The sequence below is a fragment of the Castanea sativa genome, chromosome 3, assembly GCF_040712315.1.
Source record: "Castanea sativa cultivar Marrone di Chiusa Pesio chromosome 3, ASM4071231v1".
Taxonomy (NCBI): Eukaryota; Viridiplantae; Streptophyta; class Magnoliopsida; order Fagales; family Fagaceae; genus Castanea; species Castanea sativa.
In genome coordinates this window covers 59610234-59628034 of record NC_134015.1, presented here as the reverse complement: position 1 = coordinate 59628034, position 17801 = coordinate 59610234, and the positions used below count along the sequence as shown (strand labels likewise).

Sequence of the window (17801 nt, the reverse complement as noted above, 5' to 3'; positions counted from 1 at the left end):
AAGTCTCTCATACAAAACTACGTCGTTTTAGACCCATTTATCTCAAATTGAGAATACTTCTGTCCGGACTCCACCAATAATAAGTTGACACATCAGCTTTTTAAATACATTCACTGCTCATGTCGTCTCATGCATTTTACTACCCTTAGAGCAACCACATCAGTTCTTCTATTTTATACATCCATTTTTACACTAAAAACCTACTTTTTTTTATTTTTTATTTTACACATCCATTTTTATAAAGCACCTACATCAGTTTATCTATTCTATCACATCTTTTAATTAAATAATCAATTTCCTCAAATTTTTTATTATTTCTCTCAACTACCCGGATATAATACCCGCGCTTTCTCTTTCTCTCTCTACCCATTTCTGATTTGTTGCTCTCTCTCTATACCCATCTCTCCCTCTTGATCAACTCTCCCTTTCTGATCCACGAGCTCCAAGCTCCGATCCACGATCTGCAAGCTCTGATCACGATCCACGAGCTCCATCCTCGATCCGCGACCTCCGATCACGATCCGCAAGCTACATCCACGATCAGCGAGATCCGATCCACGATCCGCGAGCTCCGATCACGATCCGCGGGCTTGGATCCACGATTCGCGAGCTCCAATCCACATGCAAGACCCACGAGCTCCGATCCAATCGAGCACCGATCGTTCCGATCAAGCACCGATCATTCCGATCAAGCATCGATCTGTGTTTGTGTATCTTTGCATTTTTTTTTTGAGCAAGTATATCTCTGTGTTGATTTGTCTGTGTGGATGTGTTTGTGTGCATCTGAGGAAAAAGAAGAAGATGAGGAGATAATTAAGTTTGTTGAGCACTAAGAGGAGAGAGAAAAAAAAGGAGCCAACGGGAATCAATAAAATAATGAATGAACGAGCTATAGTAGCCGTGTATATTTACACGGTTACTGTAACTCGTGGATGGATTTCCATGATTTTACATAGTTTTACATCCACTGATGTGGGTGTTTTTTTTACCAAAATGTGTAAAATGAAGGATTTTTTTGTATTATAAAAGGCTATAAAAGAACTGGTGTGGATGCTCTTAGTTGAAAACTCCAAATTAGATTACTCCTCTCCTCTTAGCACCGGAGCTCCACCCCGCCGCTGCACACGTTGTCTTTGGAGATGGAGCCGCCGCACCGAACTCAAGGTTTTTTTTTTTTATGATTTTCTATTTCTCCAATTTTTGGATTTCGTGATTTTGATGGGTTTGGGATAATTTTTTTGGATATCAATCTGTTCATATTAGTATAGTTTTGGTTGATTTGGCATGGATTTTGCTATTTTTTGGTATTTGCATGAGTTTTGATTGGATTCTTAAGTGGTAGGTTCAAACCCTAAAAAAAATCTGATTGTGATTTTTTTTTTTCTTTCCGGCTAACCTGGATTTTGTATGTTAATACTTAGTTACATATCATTCATGTTAGGCAGGCTGTGTTTGGTTTTTGAAATACTGGAGTAATGTAATATAAAGGAAACTAATTAGTTAGTAAGTTAGTTACTAGTGGTAGATTCATTTACTCATAAACTTCCTTTTTAAAAAAAAAAATTACTGCATTTTCTCAGAATTTTAAAGGACCACAGTTTGCTGTAGTAGATCTTGGATCCAAATTTCATTTCTGTTACTTTTTTTTGTTAATTATTAATTAATTTATTAATTTATTTTGTTAAAAATAACAAATGTTTTGATAATCAGCTATATAGATTCATTTTGCTTAAACTATCTATTGTGTTTTCGTTGTTTTCATTTCTCTGGTGGTAGTGGCAGTTGCGGTAGATCTTTGAATTTTAATTCTATATGATTACTCACATTTCTTTGGGTCATGTCTGGTGCAGATCTCTAAGACAAGCAGTAATATTTCTTTGTTTTCTCTCTACTGTATACCAAAATTTTTTGAGGCTTTTTATATGATTACAAATTTGGCAAAAATTCAAAATTGGTACTGCCACTTTCAGCTTTTTTTCATTTTAATCACCTAACTTTTAATTTTGTCATTTTAATTTTCTAATTTTCAATTTTTGTATTCTATTAAATCTCAATTAATAGCTGCCGTTAGAATTTTTGAAACGATCCGGTTTTGCATTTTTTTTATATTCAGAATTAAAAGAAAATAAGGAAAATCTATAGCAAAAAGAAAAGAAAAGAAAAGAAAAGAAAACATTAAGGGTAACGACACTCGACCTTGCATTCCACATGTCGAACATTATAGACACTGGGCTCGACCGCCACACCCTTTCCGTCCTCATAGCTCTCTGCGACCTCGGTCTCAACCCGGAGTCACTCGCCGCCGCCGTCGTCAAAGAACTCCGAACTGAGCCTCCGCCGCCGCAACCCCAACAACATCTACTGCTCTGTCGTTTCTTCCCTGAGCAGGTGCCTTATTTGCTCGCCATGATAGCTTCTTTAGTTATTAGTGTGTTCGTTAAATGTTTGTTAAAATGCCTAGCAAGTCACGTAAATGACATATTACATTATTTTGGGCTTCATTGTCGTTGCTGAGACCATTTAAGAATTTTATAGTAATAGATTCAAATCTTGAAGAGTATGAGAAGGGGATTTGGGTGTTCTTCACTTGTTTGTTTCGTTTTGATTTTTCTTAGTTCTCTCCCTCCCCCAACTCCCTCTCTCTTCCCCTTCTTACCAGCGGCTGTCCCACATTTTCCTTCCCTCCCTCCCTATCCCTTTCTCTTTCTATCTCAACTCCCACCTTTTGGATTGCCAACATACACCTTTTGTCGTCCCTCTATCCCTTCTAGTTTATGCCCACAACCATCCACATTGCCTAACAAACCTTCTGTGCCTACACTCCCACTGTTACCTGATATCTCCCTACCTAAATCTGACATCAAACCCATCTTCTTCAGATAATGGGGGTAGAAAGTTTCCTTTCCGTATTGATGCAAAGCTTTTCTCTTTTTCTTTCAATGGTGGGCGACATGATTCGTATGCTATTCATGAAAGCAGTCGGCATGTAAAGCACACTATTTGGGTTGGACGTAAAGGATTGGAGTGGATACTTTCTTGTTTTGCTGATATTCGTTTCCATTCCCCGGAACCCAATCACGAATTGGGTTTGGGGAGTGGATCCTTTTATGTCTGATAGCTCATTCTTTGTGGATGTATATGCTTTGGTTGTTTGGGATCGATTGGGTCATGCCAGGTTCAGTTGTGGACTTATTATTTTGTTGGTATCATTGGCTTGGGAAGCATAGATCTGACATTTGGAATTTGGTTCCAGGCTGTTTAATGTGGACTATTTGAATTGAACGGAATCAGCGATTTTGCATTCATTGCAAGTTGTACAATTGTGTCATGATTGGCAACTAAATCAACTACTATGTCATGTAATTGAAAGAATTTACTATCAATATGGGAATCTGTGATTTTAAAATTGTAAGTTTGATCTGATGTCAAAATACAAACCAATAGATGTTGCTTTTGTCTCAGGTGCCTAGGCACACGATATCACACTTGCATATCTTTTCTAATATTTACTTCTTTTTAGGTTTTGGGTTAGATGGCATCACATGAGGAAGATTGCTCTCCCGATACTCTTGCATTTATGGAACTTGCGATACAACAGGTAATGCATAGGCCTTCTCATTTATGCTAGGACTTGTTGCCTCTCTTATAACTTACACTCTGTTTGTTTCGACGAAAATGTTTTCTAAAAACACTCGTTTTCTAGACAACATAATCTGGAAATCTAACTCACTTTCGTGTGTTTGGTTGCATCCCTAAAAAGGAGTTGGAAATTTTTTTTTGATGTTTGGTACAGGCAAAAAATTAGTAATATTTGTTGTAATTCAATATAATTAGATGAAGCAAAACTCTTAGAATTGAGAATAAAAACAAAATTTTGATTTGGCCGCGATAGGGTCCATTCAATAAAGGATCATGCATGACATATATATTTTGTAAATCAACTACAAAATTAATCAAAAATAGTTCATAAAAAATAAAAAAATAATTGAAAAAAAAAACCCAAAAAAGAGATTGACCCTACAGAATTTGCATTGAGAAATGCATTGGGAATTCATTAGAAGCTTAGTTAGTTAAGCTCAAGAAACACTGCTAAAGGAGCAGACCTGAAGTCCCCAAATGGAAAAAAAGAAAAAAAAAAAAAAAAAAAGCCTATATAACAAAATGGGCATCTACCAAAAATATTTATCACTAAATCTCAAATACCAGAAATGCACAATAGCCATTGCAAATTCCCAATATAAAAATACAAACTTTACCCAAAAATAAAGACCCACACAAGCATTGAAGCCTTGAAGGTGTGCTTACTATTGACGTTGGTGGAGTCTTTTCTGTGGCTTGTTTTCCCCAGAAAAATTTCTAAAAACAAGAGGAGCAAAAATAAGAGTGTTTTCTGTTGACTAAGAGGTTAGTTTTCTGTTGACCCATATTTTCCAATCTACCAAACATAGGAAAATGTGGAAAAAGTACAAAACATTTTCCACCCAAACAAATGCAGCTGTTAATTGAATATAATGAGAAGACAGGCATATTACTTTCCCAACAAAACAGGTTGTTAGCTAGTCATCAAATAAAAATCATTGTCATATATGCATGTATGTGTATTCTTAGCCAATCCAAAAAAATAAGCATTAAATTTTTTTCTTTTGAAGTCATTAAAATTAGAGATTTTCTTTTTCCAACACAAGTAGCTATGTCAAGTTCTTTTCAAAGAGCAGGGGAAAAAAGCAAAGGATTATAGGGTCATTACCTGGGGCTGAATCTGCTGATCCTGCCTAAGTTGGGAAATGGCTATGGAGATTTGAGCTTGAAAGGGATGCCCTTTGGAGGCAAGTGATAGAGGTGAAATATGGATGTGTATGGGGTGACTGGTGTTTTGGTCTAGTTTTTGGTGTCTGGTCCATATGGTGTTGGTTTCTGGAAAAATATTAGTCGGGGATGGCCTTTTATATCCAAGTATATTCTGTATGATTTTGGTGATGGGTCGAGGGTGAAGTTTTGCAAGATCATTGGTGAGGGGAGACACCTCTTGTTATTAGATATCCTAAATTGTTTAGATTTTGCCGAGATAAGGAGGCAAGTGTGGCTGAGCTTATGAAGTTCACTAATGAAATCTTGTTTGGGATGTAAGTTTTTTTTAGGGGTTTTCATGTTCGGGAATTGGAGGTTGTCTCGAGCTTCATGGATATATGCTTCTTCACTAAGGGGGTTTGGGGAGGATATAATGACCTGGAAACCAGAGAGAAATGAGAGGTTCATGGTTAATGCTTATTATAGTCTTCTAGTGGGCTCTAATTTTTTTGTTTCCCTTGGAAAAGTATTTGGAATCAGAAGATCTCTTTTTGAGTGGCTTTCTTTGTCTGGACTACTGCCTTGGGGAAATGCTTGATGATTGATAATTTACGAAAAATGAAGGTTTGGATATTGAATTGGTGTTATATGTGCAAGTGTAATGGTGAATCGGTTGACCATCTTTTCCTTCATTGTTTGATTGCTACGGATTTGTGGTTTATGGTTTTGGGTTTATTTGGAGTAAGTAGGGTTATGCCTTCATTGTCTAATTGCTATGGATTGTGGTCTATGATTTTGGGTTTATTTTGAGTAAGTTGGGTTATGCCAAAGTTAGTTGGGGAGCTCCTTGTTTGCTAGCAAGGCCGGTTTGGTCGTCATCGAAATGGTCGTAAATGGATAATTGTTCCCCATTGTTTAATGTGGTGTCTTTAGAGGGAAAGAAACCGTAGGTGTTTTGAAGATACTGAGAGATCCATATCAGACCTCAAGTTATTTTTCTTTAGAACTTTTTTGGATTGGTTATCTGCCTTACGAAACCAATCATTCTCTTCTATATTTGATTTTCCTAATTCTTGTAATTTTTGTACTTGACCCCTATACACTTATTGAGTACTAGGGTGACCCCTTTTTTTTATGAGATTAAATTCTGTAAGGATGTGGTGTAAAACTCATGTTTTACCCCTTCAATCTCAACATGCCACATCATCTTATCACATATTTAAAAATAAGCACAATCACACCTAATCAATTCTAATACCCATATATAAATTTAACCAAATCGGGAATTTCTTGAGATGTTATTAGGTTTTCGTAGGTTATATTGAATTTTAAGTAAAATGTTGGCATGACAATCTCTTATTGGATGGTGTAAAATATAAGTTTTACACACTATCCTTATTAAATTCGAATTTTTTTTTATATCAATAGATCTTATTACTTATTGAAAAAAAAATGTAATTTTTTATTATTATCAATTCTAGCTTCAAATTAAAAATCAGTTAAACAATGCATCATATATATTTTATTCTGGTTCATGTCTGTTTGAGAGACATTTGACAAAGAGATACGAAAGAGCAAGGGCCTTTTGATATCTTGGATCAATAATTCATAAGGATTGAGAGATTAAAAAGAATGTGAATCATAGGATAAAAGCAAGATGGATGAAATGGAGAAACGTATCAAGAGTATCGTGAGGTTGTAGAATACCTATTAAGTTAAAGAGAAAATTTCATGGGACTACTATACAATCAACTATGCTCTATGGTACTGAATGTTGGGCTAATAAGAAGTAACATATTCATAAAATGAGTGTAGTTGAAATGAGAATGTTAAGATGGATAAATGAAAATATATGGAAAGATAGGATCGAAAATGGCAAAATGAGGGTATCCACTTGAGACTTGCAATTTACGCCTTAAACTATTATAACTATGTCAATATGCCCCTTCCATTCTGGTCTGTCACATTTTCGCCGTTAACCTACCTAAAAACATCGTTTTTTCTATTTATGGTCTGTTTGGATGTAGTTAAAATTGAAAACTGAAAAATACTGTAGCAAAATAATTTTTTAATGCATAAAAACACTGTTCACGCTTAAAATTACTGTTCATTGCCAAAAAATCACTGTTCATGGCCAATGAACAGTGAACAAAGCGCGTCCCAGAGAAGAAAAAAAAAAAGAGGGAGGGGCTGAAACGCAGACGCTGGACGTTTCAGCCCCTCCCAAACGCATTCTTACTGTTAAAAAAATTGTCGCTTTTGTGATGGTCAAATTCTAACGGATATTGATGAAAGGGACGCATTGACATTATTGGAATACTTGAGGGTGTAAATTGCAGGATTTCATAGTCAAGGGACCAATTTTGAAGCAACCACAAACTAAAAGGGTGTAAATAGTATTTTTTGTGTTTTTAAAAAAAAAAAAAAAATTTATATTTAAGAAGTTTGATGGTTTTTGCGAGTGAATATGGAGTTATTAGCTAGAAGATCACCTTTAGCCTATAAGTGGTAGTAGTAGTAGTAGTAGTAGAAAGAGCCCCTTTGTCTTTCTCTTGTCATTTGATTATTCTCACGTTCTAGAGAAATATTGACACTGAAAGCATGCACCCATGGCATGTTTTTAGACTTGTAAGAATGGGAAACAACTGCCTGTCATCTACAAATATGAGTGTGCTATTACATCTGGAATTGAGCCAAGCTTTGACTGTTCAAAATGCAGCTTGATTAGTAATCGTTGTGTTCAAACTCATCTTAAGATTGTGTCGAACCTTGTGTTTCTTAGAACGCTCTACAAGTGGATTGCAGCAACGGATTGTCTTTCTTTTTGTAATGTGTTGGATTTTAGAGTTGCTAATATTTTAAATGTTAATAATTTTTCCCTAGTACTAGGGTGGTGCATCCTTTTTGTGCTCTTCCAATATATTTTGTTACTTGTTAAAAAGATTTAAAAAATAAAAAATAAAATATTGTTAATGAAAACAAAATAGATATTTTTATAAGAATTTGATGAAAAGGAGTATCCTGGATCTCTCTTGTTTGGGTGGAGGAATTGGTTCAGGAATCACTCATTGGATGTATGGAACTTCGTCCCATTATGTTGGATGTTGCTATTGTGGAACGAGCGAAATAGTCAGATTTTCAAAGATTCAGAAAGATCAAGGGCCTAGTTGGAATTTTTGCTTATTAGAAGTCTGATTGATTGGGCTCGTGTGTTGGGTTTTACAAATTGTCACTCCCTTTTAGAATTCATAGCGTCACTTAAATAAAATAAGTAGATGTAGAGTCGTAAAAATAGTTATTATCAATTACACTTATAAAAAAATAGTTATTATCAATTACATATATAATTTTGTTATTAGTTCCATATTGGAGCTGCTTCATTGGTCAATCAAAGCTATCTTATGTTCAGATTTGGCTTGTTTATCAAAAAAGCCTCACAATGCTGAGAATGGCTAATTGGTTGAATAAATAAGTGAAGTAGAGCTTTTTCCTGAGCCAAGCCCAGCCTGTTCCTGAGCAATTTCATATGTTGCAGCTTTATGAGCTGTTCTTGATGATTGGATTTGTTGGGCTTTATCGCTCACAAGTTTTGTGGTTTTTTTTGGAATTCATTAAGTTTGGAGTGCTGGAAAATTACTTATCAGTTGGTGGCTTGTTCTGATCTGCAGATGCCATTCATTGCTTCTGCTTAGCTGAGGGTTAACTATATTAGCTGGAAGCAACGCAGAGCTTCATGTTGATTTTCTTACTGTGCATGCATAAGTTTATTCTAGTATTCTCTTTAGAATTTAAACTATTGTTTTGCTTTTTGGAATTTAAATGGTTTCTCTACTGAGTTTCTTGTTCATTCCTTTCATGTGACAGGCAAAGCTTGCTATGGACAGCCTTGAAGTGCCTGTTGGGTAAGCTGTTTGTTGTGCTGTCTTTTTGTATGACAGTTTTTTCATTTATTTATTGGATCAGTAAAGATGAACTTTATTTTTTTATTTTAAAAAGACTACTATCTAGCCACAGAGTAGACAGGTGGTGTAGTACTACAGGCCTATACAATCAACAAAATGAGCACAAATCCAAAACTTCTACAGGTGAGGAAAAGGAAAGATCACTCATCACAGACATTACGTTCCCCATCATCCAATCATACAAAGAACTCAAGAAAAAACGTTTCAAGTCCAGTATGGAATGTTCCCCTAAAAAATGTCTCCACCGCCTATTTAGGCATCACCCAAGAAACACCAAACAAGCATAGTAAAAAAGACCATAAGCTACTTGCATAGGTGCAATGAAAAAGCAAGTGATCCACAGATTACTCATTAGTCTTGCACAAACAGCACCAATTGACACTTTTTCAAATTATCCAGTGTAAGAGTCTTTCTTTTTGGATAGATAATAGAAAATTATATTAATGAGAAAAGGAACAATGTGTTCACGGTGGTGAACCCACTGCACCTGAACAAATACTTCTCCAAGGGAAGGAATGTACACATCCGATTGTGAGATTTTATAATATGACTTAATAGCAAAAAAGCCACTCTTTTCAGGAACCGAACATATCCTATCCTCCACTTGCTGATCAATGTTGTTGGAGTATAGAAGATAAAAAAAAGGCCTGTAAGCCCCCAACTCCCAATCATGAAGTGACCTTGTAAAGATAACATCCCACACAATATCCCCCATTGTTCCAACAGATAAGATCAACAATATGAGCTTCTTTGCTCTCAGCAGTTTGAAACGCACTGGAAAAGCCTCTTTAAGAGGAATCTCCCCACACCACACATGATGCCAAAACCGGGTACCCCAAGCATTCCCCACCTCAAAGCGAATGCGATGAGAAAACCTCTCTCACCCACTTTGAATGTTTTTCCATAAAGTTTTACAATAAGCATTTTTCAGAAATATGTACCTTTTAATTGCACTAGAAGATATATTTGGTAATATTGTGAATAATACTCCACAAACTTTCATGGCATGCCTGTCACCAATTGTACTCTAAAAATTTTGTGCTATGACAGTTTAAAATATTTTCTAAGTGCCACTGTTTTGTGAATTAGTTTATTTTGTCAGAAACTATATTTCTTGCTGAATTCAGAGTTTGTATCCTTGCAATGCCCTGCCCCTGATTAATATTTTCTCTGAGCGTTTATAGAATGCCACAAAACTAAAGCTTGACTTGAACGCAAGTTCAAAAATATGAAGCTTCAACCTTATAGGTTAATTATACAATCATTTTCTCTGAGCGTTTATAGAATGCCACAAAACTAAAGCTTGACTTGAACGCAAGTTCAAAAATATGAAGCTTCAACCTTATAGGTTAATTATACAATCATTTAAAAAAAAAATCTGGTACACTGTTTTTTCCCCCAGTCATTTTTTAAGAAAAAATTATGAATGATTATGGCGGGGCTGCTTTGGCTGTATCAGTCTTTTACAATAAGAACACTAACTATCACATTTAATGAGTTGGACTTTGACTTATAGCTTTCAAAATGTTTAGCTTAGGGCTTCAGGTTCCTTTTTAGCTGTTGACAATCTACATGAGTCTATTCTTTATTTTTTGGTAAGTTATACATGCAGCTAGTGGGTTTTGAACCCTCAATCTCACCTTTCACCCTATTATTATGGGAGGAGGAAGTGTATTTTGAGGTAGAGCTCATTCACTTAGGTGAGACTATTTATAGCTGAGCAAAGCATAGGTTTGAGAAATCTTGGGTTAATTTGTGCTGAGATTGGGTTATTTATGTTGATAGAAGCCTCATCATTTGACCTTTTTCTTATGTAAGTCACATTGTGTGAACCAGAAAAAAAGTAAATGGAATAACTTTCTCATATTTTGCTCCAAATAGTATAACTTTCTTGCCCATAACTATGTTTAATAGAGAGGTGTGTTCATTTGATCTTCAGGCCACTTACTCCTTCACATATGCAAGGCTTGGTGGTATGTCACTGTTAACTGTGTTGTGAAGATGGACATTACACGATGTTCTTCGAAACAAACATTACACTATGTTCTGACCTTCTTACATTATAATATAGGCTTAAAAAAAAAAAGTTTCATGAAGTGGTACAATGAGTCTTTCTTAATTCTTATGCTGATAATTTATTCCACATTATATCTGGAGTATGATTATATGGTTACATTATTAATATGATAACCAGCTGTGTGATTGTTGAGGATGGGAAGGTTATTGCCTCAGGAAGAAATCGAACTACTGAGACACGAAATGTAAGATCCACTTTTCTTTTTCCTTTCATATTTTGCCACTATGTGTTCTCTACTTGTTTCCATTATTTCGGAGCTCCTTTGATCTCCTTTTTTTTTTGCTTTGATTTCCTTTTGTGTTGTAGAATTTTGATTTGCAAACATTTTTTTAACCACTTTATCTTGTAGCTATGAAGCTAATACCGGTTTATTACATCTAGTCTAACAAGAAATTAAATTGCAATCACTACCACATTTCATAGAAATTTCATCTCTTAGAAGGGACAGCTCCTACTTTTTTTTTTTAATAAGTAAGAAAGGTATATATTGAAAAAGCTACTTCATGCGAAAAGAGCACAAAGCAAACCAAGTATTACTAGGAGAAAAAGAAAAAGAACAAAAAAGAAAAAAGAAAAAAAAAATAAATACAAAGGTAAGGAATAAAGGGAGGGAGTCACTAGATATGAGTCTCCAAGCCAGAGACCAATTAAAAAGAGAACCACTAAAATAAGCAAGCAATTGATCTCCCGAACTCTCCACGTCCTCAAATGTTGTCTATTACCTTCCCTCCACATACACCACATTAAGCATCTTTTAAACGTTTGGAATTTAGCTCCATTGTGTTTGGTATGGTGTATATGGAGAGAGTGTAATAGGAGGACATTTGAGGATGTAGATAGTCTGGAAGACCAGCTGCTTGCTTCTTTTGGTGGTTCTCTTTTTGACTAGTCTCGGGCATGGGGACTCACATCTAGCGACTCCCTGTCTTTGTTCATTATTTCTCTTCTCTCTTGTATTTTAAGTCTTTTTCTTTGCTTTTATCTTCTTGACTTCTTTGTGCCCTTTTGCATAATGAAGCTTTATTTATATAGATTTTTTTTAACTATAAAAAAAAAAACTAGATAAGCTGTTCCCAATGGTCAAAGATGAGTTGTGCAACTTGACAAAGCTTTTAAGCCTATTGATTTGGGGTGTCCCTGAGTTCATGACTTCTCAATTCAAACATCCTTGAAAAAGTATGACACTTAAACTTATTACATTTGTTTCTTACAGATAAAATAACAGTAATCATATATAAATGTTAAGGCCTTCCACTTTTAATGCTATTTTCAGCTGTGACTAATGCTTTTTAACTAATCTTGTGAGATTTTTTATTATAAAATTTTCAGTAAAATTGACTTGTGGTATGTGTACAGGCCACAAGACATGCGGAGATGGAAGCTATTGATATTCTTCTTGAGCATTGGCAGAAAAATGGACTTTCAAAGTTAGAAGTTGCTGAAAAATTTTCAAACTGCTACCTTTATGTTACCTGTGAACCATGCATAATGTGTGCAGCTTCTTTATCAATTCTTGGTATGCTCTTAACTCTATTAAAGAAAATTTATTTTATTTTTTAGGCGATAATCTGATCACTGCATTTCCTTGTTCTCTCTTTAGGTATAAAGGAAGTATGTTATGGCTGTGCAAATGATAAATTTGGAGGTTGTGGATCAATATTGTCCTTGCATTTAGGTAGCTCTGAGCCACTTAAAAGGTTTATTTCTGGACCCATCCTCGCAGTTAAGTATTTGTTGATTGGTTCAATTTATTTTCTATTCCTTGGGAAACTTTCTTTTTGTTTCTCATAATAAATTGCTGCATATATATTTGAGACTATGCCATATATATATATATATATTTCTTGATATGATATAATGTGTAATTTAGGGGCATAGCATTACTGAGAGAAAATTTAATAAAACAGCCTTTACATTTGGCTGATATTCAAATATATCCAGAGGAAGACCCTCCAAAAAGGTCGTAAAGCATATGATATAATTCTTATTGTGCCAAAAATCTGCAAGTTGTTGATATTTTGTTTGTGAAATAGCTACACAGATCATCATCTTCTATGTTACCATAGCAAAATTGGTACATTAAGTAACCTGTGTTGACCAGTCCATGCCTCAACTTTTCAACCAGCAGATAGCTGAAACATTTAGTGATGAATAAGTTTTATCTTTGACATAACCAATAAATGGCACCATTATACAAAAGTAATGATACATGTGGTGATGGTCTATTATCAATGTCCTTGATAAAAATGCGTCTCTTTGGCCTTACAAAGCTATTGGATATGAGAGGAGAATAAAAATATTACAAAAGCTAGTCATCAAAAAAAGAAAAGTAAAAAAAAAAAAACCCCTATAAAAAGGCTAACCATAGTACACTATCGTTAATGTTAAAGAGAAATCCAAATGTATGGCATGGAAAACCCGACCCTAGATTTACCTTGGTAAAACATGGATGGAGAAGGCTTATTGCTATTGTTGCATACTCTTGTTGGTGTGTCAGTGGTGCGGACACCAGAGCAAGGATGCAGGGATTGTTTGCCATAGTTGCCAACTTACTATCCCTTAATTACAGACTTTATTGTTTTAGATAGTTTCTCATTTTACCAGTGGACATTTTCAAATTTTGAATGTTTTCTTTTATTATGATTGAGAGATTTATGATGATGTATCGATGTCTAATTGTAGTCTTTCGAGCCCGTTGAAGGGGACTCCACAAACGTTTTGGGCAGTGCATCTTGAATGAGAATATTTTCTAGTTAGAATTGTTCTTGCATGGTGATTCCAAGCACCCTTAGTTGGTGAAGCCTAGGGTTTTATTTTGTTTTCATATTTTCTTGCTTTCCTCAAACACGTTCTGCATCAACTTGGATTAGAGTGCCCAATCCCCCCTCCACCCACTCCAAATCAGACTAAAGAAGAAATCAACCTCAACCACACTTGAACAAAAACCAAATACATACCTTATGGAATCATGTGAAGCCCCTTTTGACTGATGATGCCCCATTAAATTTGCAGAGTCACCAAAGCTGCCCGTTGCGGTCAAACTGTTGCTGCCCCCAAACTGACCGAGAATACCGCCACAAAACCCCAAACAGTCCATGAGTCCCACAAACCTCCTTGTGCATGGCTTTGAATCCTAGAGCCCAACCCCTTCGAAACAGCAGCCCAACACAATGAAACCTGAGTCAATGGAGAGAGGATTGACTCTGATACCATGTTGATGCAGAACGTGTTGGAAAGCACGAGAACCCTAGGCTTCATCACCTAAGGTTGATTGGAATCACCACCACCAAGTGAGAACAATTCTAACTGGAAAATATTTTCATTCAAAATGCACTACCCAAAACATTTGTGGAGCCCCATTCTAATTGGCTCCAGAGATTACAATCATACATCGATGCATCGTAAATCTCTCAATCACAATAAAAGTTGATATTCAAAATTTGAAAATGTCAAAAAAACAATAAAATAAGACTCAAGTCAACTGTCCCTTGTCTCTTATAAGTCTTTAAAGAGGGCTCCAGTTATTTTCCCTGTCATGAATACTTTCTGCTGACACAAATTGATTTTAGTTATCATTTATCCTTTAATGGTGGGCAAAGTTCCATTTCATCTATTTTCCTCTGTTCTTTTGTCAGTAGTATATTCTCTCTTAATAATTTACTAGTTTCTTTCTGTGTCTTTGCCACCTACTTCCACAATTGAAAAATACAAAATTTTACAGTCTCTGGTTTCATATACCTTCTTTAGGGAAACTTCTATGCTTTCAGAGTGTTGTCACAAAGAAAGAAAACCAAAATTTTCTGCTTGACTTGGTAGTACCCAAGAATATTTTACATTCATATTAGATTGTGAGTCTGGTCCCGAAAGTAGAAATCTAAAAGAAGAGTGTTTGCATAACTTTTCAATTGTTCTTTATTTTTGTATGCACTCTGACTAATTAATGCATTGTGAAATTCATTATAATGGACAGTCTGTAACTTTCTCTTTAATGATAGTCATGGTGTTCCTCAAGGAAAGGGATTTAAATGTACTGGAGGAATAATGGCATCAGAAGCAGTCTCTCTTCTACGAACATTCTATGAACAAGGGAACCCTAATGGTATGTAACCTCATTGTAATTAGGCTCCATTTGGCTGCATTCAAGGAAGTAATAAATCTTTTTTTGAAGGCATTTGAAAACAATGAGAAAAGAATTCATGAGTCACGTTTAGAAATGCATCTCACGATTTCATTTTTTACTGGGATAACCTTCTGCAAGACTAAAATATTACTCTCATACAAATTGGTGTGCTAACCATGGCATTACTAGTAACACACTGCACTTCTTATAAAAATAATTCATTCCTAAAGTGTAAGCTAACAAACAAACACTAGTCCCACGCCCCCTCCCCAAACTAAAAAAAAAAGGGGGGGGGGGGGCATCATTAATTAATTTTGATGGCGCGACCATAGCATGATATATATATATATATATATATATATATATATATATATATATATATATATTGTCCTGTTTCTAAAAATAAAAGTCGTTAATTTACTAATGTTCCTATTATACTCCTGTCTTATTTTCAAAACTTTTTGAAAAGAAAACTAACGAATATTTTAAAAAATCAATCTAACTATGGCACCTTTTTAGTTGCCTTTTAAGAATAACTATTTTTTTTTAAAAAGCTGATAAATTTATTTAAAGGTAGTTTTGTAAACTTATACATTTTTATAAGGCAAAAAAAAAAAAAAATGATGTTCCCTTAAAAAGTTTGACATTTCAAACAGAACAAACAAATTGGGACAGAGGGAGTATATTTTTGGTATTTCTAAAGTGTAGGGTATTTAGTAATTCTACAAGTATTGGGTATGGGCCATAGGTTTGCTTTTATTAATAAGTCTAATATAGTTTATGGGTCTTTATGTACGAGCCTTGGTTTAATTCAATTAGGGTTTTGTTTACTGGTCAAAGTAGAAGTCTTAATTCTACTAGAAGTTATGTAGGGTCTATATAAGTGTCTTATCATACTCAAAAAAGTTAGATTTATTTAATAAAAATTATTCAGCGTTTTGAGTATTGAGGCATGTTGGTCTTAGAGTTCTTTTTTCCTCCCTTTCTCTTCTCTCTTGTTTACTGTTCACCGATAGTTACGTTACTGTTCACTATTCACAAATGTAAAAATTATATTTCAGCTTCTTTTTCTTATCTTTTCAACCATAAAATAAATAGTTTCTGTTTTGAAGCCTAACCCTTTACAAGGGATTCTAAACTGAAAACCCACAAATCTTCTTAAACGGTCCTAAAGCCACCACCACCACATGTAGACAAATTTTCCCAATTTATCCTATTTCAAATTTTTCTTTACCTATTTAAAAAAAAAAAAAATGTAGGACTTGCATTCCTAGGATTGGAAGTGAGGACCTCTTTGTCAAATCAAGGCTCTGATACTATTTAGTAAAGTGGATAATTAACCATAAGCCAATGCTTTTTCAAATGGGTTGAAAGCTTGAACCGTATCTTGTAATCTGTAATAATTACAACTGAGATGTTCAACAAGCTGATATTGTATGATTAACATCTATATTAGATGATAGTTGGATGTCTGCTAGTCATTAAGTTTAACCTATTACAATCTCCTACATGTATTAAATGTTTATAATAGATTTATAATATGAAAAAGTGAGTAGGGATGTGATATTACGGCCTCATGTGATGTCCAATTTGCCTGGTTTGTAAGACAAATATCATGTCTAATTTGTGATTTTGTATTTGTGGAGATTTTAATGAAATTGCCCTGTTGAGAGAAAATGATACTCATTGACAAATTCTTAGATATTATTTGTCCTTGTTATCTTAAAATCTTAAGAACCTAGCTAAATAGAAAAAGACAAAAGACAATATGATACAAATTTGATTAGGCTATATCCTCTTCTTTCAAGTAAGTCATGATCTCAGAAATGGAAAATACAAAAACAAAGAAAAACAAAAAATTGGTCAGGGGTCCTAGAAAGTTTATTCTAAGTTCAAACCTTAAGATGTTCTCATGTCTCATATTCCAACCTGAATTAATGGGAGAATTGCCATAACTTTTATTTTCAGTAAACTATGCTGAAATGTAATAGATTTGTTTGAAGTAGCTAACTTTTATTTGGCTTCCATTTGTGCATTTAATTGTTATGCTGCTAATATTGCACCTGGGACGTCAAATTACACCTTTCATTTGTTCAATGTGGCAAACCTTATGTGCTTAAGAATTGATTTGTTAGCATAACAGTTACATGTGTTAGCACCCTAGTATATATAAATAAAATATGCTTCTATATATATAATTTCATCCTCTTCTTATACTTAAATTATAGTTTGTTTTGTTTCAGCTCCAAAGCCTCACAGACCTCTGGCTCATCAGGCAACGCATTGAATATGTACACATAGTTTGGTTCTCACTTATATTTGGGTGTTGAGCCAAGTGCAAACTAAAAATTGCCGGTAGAAAATATTTGAGTAGTTCACATGCAATTGTGAATCTCTTATTGGCTACATTGCACAAACTCATCAGAGTATGATTTTTGAAGCCCTGGCTGATATGGTGCGATTCATTGGAGTCTAAAGTTATATTTTACTTTTTTAGCTGAATAAAAAAAGGTAGGAAGGGGTAATCAAAGTGTTTTCCTTAACTTGGCATTGGAGTCTAAAGCTACTTTTTTTTTTTTTGGTTGAATGATAGGAACGGGCAACCAAAATGTTTTTCCTAACTTGGCGTGACCGTAGTGGCATTCTATCCATTAGATTTAGTGGAGTCAAAAGCTAAGTTCTTCTGGAAGCTTGGCTCCCCTAAGTTTTCGACAAGGCCAAAACTGAAATGATGGCAAGGGAATTTCCTACATGTTGTTGGGGGTGCTAATGTGGCTTAGCACTTGTAAAAAAAACATAACATGTATTTTCCTCCATAAATAAAAGTTTATTATTTAAGGTTTACTTCGAAAAA

General features: G+C 34.7%; 1 protein-coding gene across 7 annotated transcripts; it reads left to right on the top strand.

Moving 5' to 3' along the window:
* Positions 1-2188: 2188 nt before the first annotated feature.
* Positions 2189-17801, top strand: LOC142629502 (tRNA-specific adenosine deaminase TAD2). Of its 7 annotated transcripts, none has more exons than XR_012843069.1 (8): positions 2189-2388; positions 3521-3598; positions 8653-8690; positions 10945-11011; positions 12184-12343; positions 12428-12549; positions 14798-14926; positions 17176-17801. XR_012843069.1 is itself a non-coding variant. In XM_075803503.1 (8 exons), the coding sequence occupies exons 2-8, from the start codon at positions 3533-3535 to the stop codon at positions 17232-17234; spliced, it is 591 nt and encodes a 196-aa protein (XP_075659618.1). In that variant the 5' UTR covers positions 2189-2388; positions 3521-3532; the 3' UTR covers positions 17235-17801. The 7 variants fall into 7 exon arrangements, 3 of the variants coding, with proteins under 3 accessions (XP_075659618.1, XP_075659620.1, XP_075659619.1); XM_075803503.1 differs by having other exon boundaries at positions 12428-12524; positions 14823-14926; XR_012843070.1 differs by having other exon boundaries at positions 2190-2388; positions 14823-14926; positions 17191-17801.